Source organism: Neophocaena asiaeorientalis, unplaced genomic scaffold, assembly GCF_003031525.2.
Source record: "Neophocaena asiaeorientalis asiaeorientalis breed wild unplaced genomic scaffold, Neophocaena_asiaeorientalis_V1.1 scaffold102, whole genome shotgun sequence".
Lineage (NCBI taxonomy): Eukaryota > Metazoa > Chordata > Mammalia > Artiodactyla > Phocoenidae > Neophocaena > Neophocaena asiaeorientalis.
Window position 1 is genome coordinate 3596689 of NW_020175078.1, and position 12720 is coordinate 3609408.

A 12720-nucleotide genomic window follows, 5' to 3' on the forward strand; every position below is an offset into this window, starting at 1 on the left:
CTATCACAGCCTCCCCCCAGAATTATGCCAAATCATCCTACCTTCTTCTGAAAGTGTTTCCTGACTCTAGTACTATTACTGTGGATGTGCATGCCTAGTTATACACAGTTGTGCTCTGAAGAAAGAATCTTTACTTATTTCATTTCCTGAATGGATTGCATGTGCTGAAAGAGCAGGGAATGGAGTCAGATGTTGGACCCGATGCCAGCATTGCCGCCTATTGGTCGGGTTACTCTGGCAAGTCATTTCCCCTCTCTGGGCCTCAGTGTCTCCATCTGTAGCCTTCCCGGGTCTGGAATGCCACCCACGTGAGCAAGGATAGACGCCCCACACAGGGACGCGTCGGTCGCCCGCGCTTTCAACCTCCCTGCAGGCGCATCCTGCTTTCCCAAGTTGCGGCACGCCTCCGGGACGCCCTCCACAGCTCTAGACTCACGAGGTGATCGCGAGCTAGAGCTAAAGGGAGCCGCTGAGGGGCTTCCCTGGCTTAGCCTGCGGGGGCCGCCTGAGTGCTTACCCCCTCGCCCCTCCCTCGCGGCCTCCACCCGCTCATCTGCCCCTCTCCCTCCCCACCCCGCCTTTCTCCCCGCCCCGCCCTCCCGCCCACCCGCGCGGCGCATGCGCCGCCCGCGGAGCGTGTTTTTATAAAAGTCCAGCTTCGACTGGAAACTTCAGTTTGTTGGCTGTGGCAGCAGGTAGCAAAGTGTCTCCTAGGACTTGAGTACTCCGGTAGCCCCCGCGGCTGGAGAGCAAGCGATTACCATGGACGGGTTCCATGTAAGTCGTTTCAACCTGCTTTTTCTTAAACGTATTACAAACACATGAATTTAGAGCGCAACCCCTCTCCGAGCGGGCAGAAACGACCAGAATATTGGAGGTGCCCGTGCCCCCGAGAAGGGGCATAGAAAGGAGTTTTCGTGCGCTTGGCTACAGTCGGGGTTGGGGGGGGGGGGTTGGACTGAAATCTTTTTCTAAGTAGAGGAGAAAAGATGGGAACGACCGTTTTCGGTGGCTGCATGTGTCTCCCCCTTGAGTTCTGCGGCGCGCGCCGGGTTTGCACGCTGTTTGCAAACAGAACATTCTGTGCACAAGTGCAGAGAAGATGTGCGCGCTGCCAGAGACCGTGGGTCTCTTACTCGGGGGAGCGGGGGTTTCTTTTGGAGCGAATTACATGATCTGAATTTGGAGGTGGAGGGCGGCGCGCCGGGGCTGAGTTCCCAGAGGGAGACTGCGCCCCTGGTTAACTTCAGGAGCAAAGGCGTCTGGGGACCACTCTTGGTGTTGGGCGCGTGTTCGCTAAACTCTGCTGCCCGCGGAGCTGTGCCAGTGCCCGGGCACTGGGAGCAGAGGGCGGACCCACCGTGCCGCTTGGCTGAGGTGTCTGCGCGTTGGCCGCATCAGGGAGGTGGCCGGGAGCAGCCCGCGCCACTGAGGATTGAGGGAGAGACATCGCGGGCGTCGCCAGCGCCGCGAGTGGGCCCCGGGCTTCTGGAGTTGGGGGTCGTGCAGAAGTTGAAGGAGTATATAAACGGTCACGGTGCAGCAGCACCCCGAGGTGTGCGCGGCGGGGACTAAGGGTGGAGTGAAGGGCTGGGAGGGCACCTGTGCTGCCGGTAGTTGTGGCGCAGACACGCAGGTGCAAGTGGGGACAGTTGGGCTCTCACCGAGCCCGGTTGCGCCAGTTAACCGTCGGTGGTTTCCTGGAGCCTTTTGAAATCCCCTTGGTAGGGAGGCTTTTCGTTTCCCCCAGCGGCGCGCGATTCAAAGGCTCCCGCGGCGGAGCTGCCCAATCTCTCCCCAGCACCCTGCAGGACCGCGCCTGGCGTGCGGCGGGGCCAAACCGTTGGAGCCACTGCTTGCCGGCGGTGGGCGTGGTGGACCGCGCGGAAGGCTGGAGCTGGACCACCCGGCCCCCAGCGCGCCCTCCGCCTGGAGGTTTCCAGCTTGCAGACCTCCCACCCCATTAACTGGATCCGTGGCGGGATGGGAAGCGACCCGGGAGAGTGAGGAAATGAAACTCGGGGCGAGGACCACGGGTGCAGACCCCGTGACTTTCCCCTCCCATTAAAATGCTGTGCTCGCTAACGTCCCAAAGGCGCCAAGTGATAAACATGGGTTTGGCAGAGAAACCCACGCCCCTGAGCGGCGCCGGTGGGAGTGAGGGTTCCCCGCTTCTGACACCCCACCCCCGCCCTCAAGCGCCAAAGCCCTTCGTTTAAGACCGCATTCCCTTCCCCACTACGTGTTGCTTGAAGTACGGAATGGTTTGTGTTTAGACAGTCGTGGAGAAAACAGTGTTTCATGCCTTAGAGTAAGAGTCTTAGGGACCCCGCAGTGCTTCTTCCTCCCCTCTTCCCTCTCCTGGCGAATCTTCATAGAGAAAGTTAATCCCAGCTCCTCGGAACACGAGATTCTACTCCCAGTCCCACCATCATGCCGCCTAGGAGTGGCCTCTTTGTGTTTTGCTTTGGTTTTTTTTTCCTCCCAAGGTTTTTCCTTCCCTCTAGTGGGCGGGGCAGAAGAGTTAGCAAAGATGTGACTTTGGAACCCAAAGAATCTCATCGCCCTCTTGTTTTGAACAAAGAATTTTGTAACTGGTTCTCCTAATGAGAGATATAATGAAGCGACTATGGGGGAAGATGGGAGGAGAGTTGTAGGAGTCTAGAATAATTCCCTTGTGCTCTGACCCCAGTACTTTAGTGGGAGCAGAATTTCCTGAAGCAGGCCGGGCTGAGTTGGTTTTTATAAATTGCTTTTTTAAAATACCAGAAACATTGTTTGGAACTTCGGGAATGCCTGCTGAACTTGAAAGTGAATGTCCATTCCCTTGCCTTTTTCAGATATTCTCTTCAGATAATTACACAGAGGATGACTTGGGCTCAGGAGACTATGACTCCATAAAGGAACCCTGCTTCCGGGAGGAAAATGCCCATTTCAACCGTATCTTTCTGCCCACTGTCTACTCCATCATCTTCTTGACTGGCATAGTGGGTAACGGATTGGTCATCCTGGTCATGGGTTACCAGAAGAAACTGAGAAGCATGACAGACAAGTACAGACTGCACCTGTCTGTGGCAGACCTCCTCTTTGTTCTCACACTTCCCTTCTGGGCAGTTGATGCCGTGGCAAACTGGTACTTTGGGAAGTTCCTGTGCAAGGCAGTCCATGTCATCTACACAGTCAACCTCTACAGCAGTGTCCTCATCCTGGCCTTCATCAGTCTGGACCGGTACCTGGCTATCGTCCACGCCACCAACAGTCAGAGGCCAAGGAAGCTGTTGGCTGAAAAGGTGGTCTATGTTGGTGTCTGGATACCTGCTCTCCTGTTGACTATTCCCGATTTCATCTTTGCCAACGTCAAGGAGGGGGATGGGAGGTACATCTGCGACCGCTTCTATCCCAACGACTTGTGGTTGGTGGTGTTCCAGTTTCAGCACATCGTGGTTGGCCTTATCCTGCCGGGTATCGTCATCCTGTCCTGCTATTGCATTATCATCTCCAAGCTGTCCCACTCCAAGGGCTACCAGAAGCGAAAGGCCCTCAAGACCACAGTTATCCTCATCCTGGCTTTCTTTGCCTGCTGGCTGCCCTACTACATTGGGATCAGCATCGACTCCTTCATCCTCCTGGAAATCATCCAGCAAGGGTGTGAGTTTGAGAGCACTGTGCACAAGTGGATTTCCATCACCGAGGCCCTAGCCTTTTTCCATTGTTGCCTGAATCCCATCCTCTATGCCTTCCTTGGGGCCAAATTTAAAACCTCTGCCCAGCATGCACTCACCTCTGTGAGCAGAGGGTCCAGCCTGAAGATTCTCTCCAAGGGAAAGCGGGGTGGACATTCTTCTGTTTCAACTGAGTCAGAGTCTTCGAGTTTTCACTCCAGCTAACACTGGACTTTTATACATTAAAGAACTTTTTCTGAAGTTACACATTTTTTCAGATATAAAAGACTGACCAACACTGTACAGTTTTTATCGACTGTTGGACTTTTTATCTTGTGTGCCTTTAGTTTTTGTGAGGTTTAATTGACTTATTTATATAAATATTTTTTGTTGTTGTTTCATGTTGATGAGCGTCTAGGCAGGACCTGTGGCCAAGTTCTTAGTTGCTGTATGTCATTGTAGGACCGTAGGAAAGGGAACTGAACATTCCAGAGTGTATAGTGAAATCACTTAAGCTAGAAAGTATCCTCAGCTGTTTGTAAATAAATAATCTGTCCATTCCAGTGGAACATTTTCCTCTTCCTGCTCTTAAATTGTTTGGTTACACTATGTGATTTTGCCTGTAGAAGATGGCACTTTTAACCAAAGCCTGAAGTGGTATAGAAATGCTGGTTTTTCAGTTTGCAGGAGTGGGTTGATTTCAGTACCTACAATGTACAGCCTTGTATTAAGTTGTTAATAAAAGTACATGATAAACCTACTTAGTGTTATGTTCTGATTTCTATTGACATTCCTTTGGCTGGCAGAAGTCAAAAATAACAGTAGATACCTGCATGGTATGTCAGATCCTGTCCTAGGTATTTTAGTTGTAATATTTTACTTAATCCTTATCACAACTCTATGATAGGCTCTGGTTCTATTACTACTAACATTTTGTAGAGCAGGAAACCAAAGTACAGAAAGCCTAAGTGACTTGGTCAAAGTATAGTAAGTAAGCACAATGAATATCTCAAACCAGGTAATGTGACTTCAGTATCTGAAGTCTTAACACTCTTAACTCATGGAAGTTTAGAAATATCCAGCCAGTACATATTCCTATGAAAGATAATCTTCCCAAAGGATAAATGTGCATAAAGAAGAAAAGGTATGCAATCCCATGTTTTAGATTTTACTACTATCATCCCCTTGTGTACTCCAGGTCTGTGCCAGCCAGGCATTGTATGCTCTTCTCATCTACGCCTCTCAATCTAGATGTCGTCACACCCTTTTGACAGGCAAGGAGACTGAGGTTCAGAGACTTGCCATAACTTGCACTTTCAAGGGGACATACCAGGAGCTGACTCCATTCATCCTTCCAGCCCTTGCTCTTAACCATTACCCACTGTTGTCCCCCAGAACACCTGGTCATAAGGCAACTGAAATGCTATTGAAAATAAAAGCCAAAAGTGAATGTTTTCTTCATAAAATTAACCATGCCCAAAATACCCCTCTTGCAATATCTTCTATGCAAATCTCAACACTTAATCTATTGCAACATCTAGCACCTCAAGGGTTCAGCCAAGCAGATAAAAGTTAAATTGGTGCTTTCAGAGCTCAGAAGAAAGGTCCATTGATGCAAGCTCCCCATTGCCCACGTTTTGCACAAGATTTTGGAGTCTTATGTAACATCACCCGCAGCTATTTACACTACCATTGTGCAAGCCCCAAGCTCTTGAGTACATTTCAGCTCCGGTCTCCATTCAAAGATAATTTCTGAACTATGGTAGCCATACCTGTCTCACTTTGTGACACACACACGGCACTCCAGGCATGCCCTCAAAGATAATAACCAGGATATAAATAAGGCAATATTTGGTCTACTTTTCATAATTGTTTCTGGCACAGAAAATCCATTTTGGAGGAAAAATTGCAATGTCTTATCTTTCTGAGGCAAATCACATTTGTTGAAGACAAATTATAGATCCTGTGAAGGGAAATAATTTAATTAATTAAAATAGAATCCAATTTGGCTGTACATTTTTGCTGCAGTCTATGGAGCTGGGATAATTCAAAGTAGTATTCCTATTCCACTTGAGAACACAATTAGATTTTACATAGGAAATTATCTTGAGGTTTCTTGGTTTTTTACCCTGGGAAGCCTAATTGGATCACCCTTCATTTAAGCATAGTTTTACATGTTTTCTCTCAAAGGCTTAGTCTTAAAGCCGTGACCATTGTAAAAGACTTCACTTGAACTTTCTCTATAAATATTTATTCTTGAGGAGACAATAGAAGAAATCCTTGGAAGGAATTCTTTTTCTTTCTCATCTTAGCTTGAAACCTTGTCACCCCAGATTCCTCACCTCTGCCCAGGAGTCACAACAAAAGGAACTGAGCTGAAACAAAATTCCCAGCATCACCAGTCTTAATGGATATTTCATTCTCCTTTGGAACAAAGGTGGGATATCTCTTTTTCAAAAAGAAAAAAAGCCTTGGCTCTCTCCCTTCCCTGAAAGCTCCCCCACCCCTATCATTCTCTGTCCTGACCCTGCCATTTCCAAGCGGCTCCAAAGCATTCCCTGTGTGGTGGTTTGTCTGACAATGCTGGGAAACCCAGTCTGCTGGTCAGCCCTTGCATGAAGTAGCTGATTGTTCCCTTTCCTCATCCCTTATGAATGGGGCCCTTGAAGGTCAGTAATATAGATCCAGTTGTATAATGGAAGCTAAAATATTTAAATTGTATGCATGCTGCCAATAATGGCGTAAATATGACATCTGAGTTATTAATAACATTAAGCCTGTAACTGGGGAGGAAAGTGGATGTTTTTATCTTGCCAAGCCTTTGTTTTCCTAAAATGCCACTTGGCAATTCAGCTCTCCCTACTGTGGGCTTCTCAGCCTCCTTTTGTGGTTATGCCTATACTTGATTACTATATTCAAGTAATCATTCTGGGGTACTCTTTTAAGAGGATAACCTACAGGCTTTATTTTAATAATTTCAACTAAGTGTCTGTGACTTTCTCCAAGCTTACCGTCAGTAAATAAAGGCACCACAGACAGAATTGAGTTGTCATTATTCCCAGGTAATACTCACTTAAGAGGGTCAAGGACCGCTGGAGACAAGATTCACATTACCTTAGAAAATAATCTAGGCGGCCCCAACACTTGGAAATGTGGCACTGAGCCTGGCATTGTGGGGATTTACCCAGCCCACTTTGAGGAGGTCTCCACTTGGCTGCCAAAGTGGCTTATCTGGTCAGTGCTGGAGAGATCCAAAAGTTAGCCAAAGGAATGGCTTAAGAAGAATGTTGGAGCCTCAGGGACCCATAAAGTAGTGGAGACAAATCCTTTCAGAGCAGTGGTTCTCAACTGGGGGTGATTTTTGCCCCCCAGGGAACATTTAGTAAGGTCCGGAAACATTCTGGGTTATCATACTGAAGGGTAGGTGAGGTGCTACTGGCATCTAGTGGGTAGGGACCAGGGGATGCTGCTAAACATCCTACGATGTACAGGACAGGCACCCACAACAATTACCCAGCCCAAAGTGTCAACAGTGTTCAAGACTGAGGAGAAGTTTTTAAGGTGATGGCCATGGGATGAAAATTATTATCAGAATAAGGATACATCCAACCAGCATAATTTCATGAAATTATCACTGGACAGGGTCCCAAGGTCTCCCTTTTGCCTCCTTTACTCTGTCTCATTTCAATGCTTTTTTACCCCCACTTTACTCAACTCACACAATCCTCTTTCACCCTGATTTCAATGTTACTTTGTCATAATAAACATATCTTTCTGTTTGTTTTCTGCTTTCCTGCCATTCTAAGAAGACATCCCACAAAGGGAAATACATGGTAAAGGGTGACTGCTGATGATTCTCTAGTTCCCACCCAATATCTGTCGCTCTAAAGACCACAATGTTTACTCATTTAATCCTCACCACAGCCTGTGACTCAACTAGGAACACTTCCCATCTTTCTCCTTTTATTTGAAAAATAAAAGGTACCAGCCCATTGTTCCATTGTCTGCAACTGATTTGGATTAATTTAAATCAATCCTGTTAAGTCCCATAATTAAAATCTTCTAAAACCTTCTGAAAATCCTTCTTTCAACTGGAAATGCTAAACTGCTTGAAGGCTGAGCTGGAGGATCCACAATGTTAAGAAAGCCACAAAAAGGGAAAGAATTTTTCAAAATCAAACAAATAAAGGTGCTCAACCAAACCATACCAGGTGCTGGGTGTTTATCTGGCAGAGCCGGTCCACGATTAAGTTGATTTACATATTACAGTTCAATTAACTAGAACTCATCAAAACTCTTAATCAAAGGGAATTACTTCCTCATATTTGACTCTGTCAGAAGGAAAGTAATATTTATTGAGAGCTCACTAAATTCCAGGCACTCTCATACATGTGATCCACACACAAAGAGCCCATCAGTTAGATGATATTGCTATCTGCATTTTCAGGCGAGGACACAGTCAAAGAGTTAAACTACAAATAAAGGGGTTATGCTCTTTCTGCTATGTATACTATAAATGGCATTAAAACAGAACCACCAAGGTCTGGGGCATGTCCTCATGTTCTCAATATATTCAGTCCAAACATCTCTATCTTTTCTAGGCCCAATCCTATGTGATAACAAAAACAGTTACCATTCACTTTGAGGGTTTCCTACATTAAATAATACATTGATTATTTAATCTCACAGCAGCCTTATATAGTAGGAAATATTATTTTCCTGTTTTACAGATGGAGAAATTGAGGCAAAATTAACCCAATGCCATATATTTAATGAGTGGTAAAGCTTTGACACCAGGCAGTCTGACAGCAGAGTGTGCCTTCTTAAGCATTATAGTAACTTTATTATTTTCTATGACATTAGCCAGGGTAATAACCATGAGGTCAAAAAGATCCTCCATGCTCTCCAGTCCTCTTTAGGGTTCAATACCGGACACTTGCCTGGTTGTACTTTTTAAAGCAACAAAGCAGACACTGACATTTGAGAAAGGTTTTCACTATTAGTCATTGAAATAAAATGGGTTTCAGTGCCTGGCACATAGCAGGACCCAATAAATACTTGCTGAATGAGCTAATGAATGAACACCCATAAATTTGTATTCCTGAGAGCACACTATGCTCTAAGCATTCTGATTAATGTTTGTGTGAGACTTGACTTCCTTCTTTACTCTTTCAGCCATTCTCTTTTTCTTTATTGAAGTATAGTTGATTTACAATATTGTGTTAGTTTTAGGTGTACAGCAAACTGATTCAGTTATAAATATATTTTTTCAGATTATTTTCCCTTATAGGTTATTATAAGATATTGACAGTTCCCTGTGTTATACAGTAAATCCTTGTTGCTTATCTATTTTATGTATAGTAGTTCGTATCTGTTAATCCCATACTTCTAATTTATCCCTCTCCCCCAACCCTTTCCTCTTAGGTAACCATAAGTTTGTTTTCTATGTCTGTGAGTACGTTTCTGTTTTATATAGAGTACACTTTGTACGTTCTGTTTTATACAGAGTACGTTTCTGTTTTTATATAGAGTACGTTTCTGTTTTATGTTTCTGTTTTGTATTATTTTTTAGATTCCACATATAAGTGGTATCATATAATATTTGTCTTTCTCTGTCTGACTTACTTCACTTAGTATGATAATCTCTGGGTCCATCCTTGTCACTGCAAATAGCAATATTTCATTCTTTTTTATCAGCCATTCTTTTATTGAACCATTTATTGAACAAAACCCTGGGCCATGCAGGTATGAATGTTGCTCATGGTATAGTGGAAGAACTAATCCTTTGGTGTTCTAGACATGCTGGAAAGTTAGCTAAAGGACTCTCAGACTTTCCAACTTCCTTACATTTTAAGAAATCAAAGTTTTCGCCCTCCCACCCAATTTTTCTATTATTTAATACCTGTCCCCCAAGTCTTGCTTCCACTGATTCCGCATTTAGGGGAGAGCAGATCCCTGCCCACCTCCCAAGCTGGGTGAGAAGCTCCCAATCCCTGTCTTCCTATTTCACCAGCCCAAGGGAGGCTGTCCATTTACACCATGAGGATAAAAGCAGAAATTCTGCCAAACCGTGGAATATGGGAAAGAGCCTCAAAGACAGTTTCTTGGACTTCTGTCCATAGGAGACAACTTGTTAAGCCCCTGGGATTGAAGAATGAAATCATGACCATCGTTTTGGACAACATCCTACTTCCTCTGGCAAGCCTACTCAGTCTCTATCAGTCCAAAGTGAGCTTTTCCACCCTAAATTCTTAGCTCATGAAGTCTGCAGTTTGTAAGCTAGCACACACAAAAGGCTTTTGAAAAGTTAAAAGCAACTGTTGTGTGTCATTACCATTATTCTTTTCTTTCATTTTTAAACAAATTTTGCTTCCCAACTAGTTTAATGTCTTAAGTGCAGAGACCTTTGCAGTCTAACATAGTTAATTGATAGGCTTGTTTGATTTGATTTGATTTGATGAGAAATCAGATTCCATAGGTTGTGCCAATGTTGGCTAAAATTACATAAGTTAGCTCAGTTGATTAGAACCTGTTTCTAAAGCCAGGACCAAGGGTGAGTCCCACCAGGGCCATCTTTAAAGTGATGTTACACATGAATGTAAGCTCTATGAACGCAAAGACTATGTCTATGTTGTTTATAGCTGTATTTCCAGTGTCTAGAACAGGGATCGAAAGCTTTTTCTGTAAAGGGCTAGATAGTAAATGTTTTAGGCTTGACAGGGCATGCAGTTTCTGTCACAACTACTCAACTCTGCCAATTGTAGCAGGAGAGCATCCAGAGACAACACATGAATGAATGAGCATGTCTGTGTTCCAATAAAACTTTATTTTTGGACCCTGATGTTTGAATTTCATATAATTTTCACATATCACAAAATATTATTTTTCTTTTAATTTTTTTCAACCATTTTATAAAAATGTAAATACCATTCTTTGCTCCCAGGCTATGAAAAACAGGGACAGGTCAAATCTGACCTGCTGGCTGTAGTTTGCTGACCACAACTAAACAATGCTTAAATACAGAAGAAATTCAATAAACATGAATAAATATGTGAAACTCTTAACATGAGACAGTTTACTCTTTAAGCTTTAAGGCACCAAGAACCCCAGGGAACCTGTGACCTTTAAGTATTTGCAAAAACACGACACCTACCATTTATAAGCACTTTACCAGCCACAAAATGCTTTCACAGGTAGGACCTCAGTGTGGGTCTGTGTGATAATTTGTGCCCTATTGGTTGGCCAAATCCTGCTGCTTTACTGGGTCTATTATTTGGAGAAGAAAGGCCTGGGAGGGCTTCCCTGGTGGCACAGTGGTTAAGAACCTGCCTGCCAACACAGGGGACACAGGTTTGAGCCCTGGTCTGGGAAGATCCCACATGCTGCGGAGCAACTAAGCCCATGAGCCACAACTACTGAAGCCTGCACGCTTAGAGCCCGTGCTCCGCAACAACAGAAGCCACTGCAATGAGAAGCCCTCACACAGCAACCAAGAGTGGCCCCCGCTCGCCGCAACTAGAGAAAGCCTGCGTGCAACAACAAAGACCCAATGCAGCCAAAAATAAAAACAATAAATTTATTTTAAAAAAAAAAGAAAGGCCTGGGATAGGAGAGTTGCCTTTTTAATCCACTTTTTGTGCTCTATCACTCTCATCTCCAGGAGTACAGGTGAAGGTGGCGTCTCCTGTTATAACTCCCTGTAGCTAGAACAGCAATGGTTCACTCATCAGAGCTGTTGGAATACACACGGACTAACCTTCCTCAGGCGTGAGCAACATGAGATTTGCTTCTCCAAAGTGATAATCGCCAGTCACAACTTTTGGCAGCAACTCTCCAGCCAGTAAACAGGACAAAAGAAAAAGCCATAATCCACGGTGATGAATAGTGTTTCACAGCCACAAGCTGAGCCACAAAAGCCCAAGAAAAATCAATGGTGCAGAAAGCCTTTTTGGACCTGACCCCAGCTTTGGGGGGAATGAGGATAATTCTGCTATCCCCTTTTAGCCTTCAGGTGCCTCATGGGAACGTCAAAATTAATCTCCAAGGGGCTGCCGCTATTATGTCGCTTACTAAGAGAGTTTCCAAGTGAACTTCACTACTTTATAGAACATTTTTCCCAAGGAGAGAGGCCCAACTTCTGTCTCAGATAAGAAGGCATGAGAAGACACTGAAGAAACTGCGTAGTGCTTTCTGTTTAAGATGGGCTTTCTGTTACAGCTGTGTGACAGTACAAAAATAACTGATCAGTCACCATGGGTCCTGAAAAAAGGAAGACAAGCTGTATAGGCTAAAGTGGCCCTGGAAAAAAAAAACCCTGGCTGAGCTGAAATCCCATCTGTAAGAAGTGGAAAAGAAGAGCAATGTGGAAGAAATAATAAAATGAGAAAGGACACACAGTGCCAGTTCATAAAAGAGGAAATAAAACTGATAAACAAAAGTATGAGGACACGTTCAACCCCACTGGCAACCAAATAAATAAAAATCAAAACACACACCGCTTCTCATTTATCAAACTAGCAAATATTTTCAAAGTAACAGTTTCCCAAGTGCAAGGACACAGTGAGCCAGGCATCACTAAGCACTGCTAGTCAGGCATAAACTGGCCAAACCCTTCCAAAGCCCTGGCAGATGCCCTGGAAGCTTCAATGTTCACCCCCTTGCACACAGAGAGACCACTTCTGGATCTTTAACTTCAGGAAACAGTAGTAAATACTAAAAATGTTTTGTGCGCAAAGCTGAGTTTTTCAGGTAGAATAACAAGAAAATAGGAAATCATCTAAATATCTCGCAGCAAAATGAAGATTAAGGAACCTATGGTGAATCTACACAGTGGAATATTATCTAGCTTCTTCAGTGATGTTTACAAAGCCTACTGGAAAATGTGTATGAGGTGTGACACGAAAGAAGCAGGTTTCATACAACTTCTACTGTACATACTATCTGATTATAATTTTTTTTAAGTCTATGCATATAAAAAAGATAAATAAAAATGTTATTAGCAGTAGCTAAGTGATAGGCCTTTTGATTGATTTTAAATATTTTTTTGGATTTCTCTGTA

At 44.4% G+C, this 12720-nt stretch overlaps 1 protein-coding gene across 1 annotated transcript; it reads left to right on the top strand.

Moving 5' to 3' along the window:
• Positions 1 to 659: 659 nt before the first annotated feature.
• On the top strand, positions 660 to 4422 carry CXCR4 (C-X-C motif chemokine receptor 4). Its single transcript, XM_024764126.1, has 2 exons — positions 660 to 777; positions 2841 to 4422. The coding sequence occupies exons 1-2, from the start codon at positions 763 to 765 to the stop codon at positions 3885 to 3887; spliced, it is 1062 nt and encodes a 353-aa protein (XP_024619894.1). The 5' UTR covers positions 660 to 762; the 3' UTR covers positions 3888 to 4422.
• The last annotated feature ends 8298 nt before the right edge of the window (positions 4423 to 12720 follow it).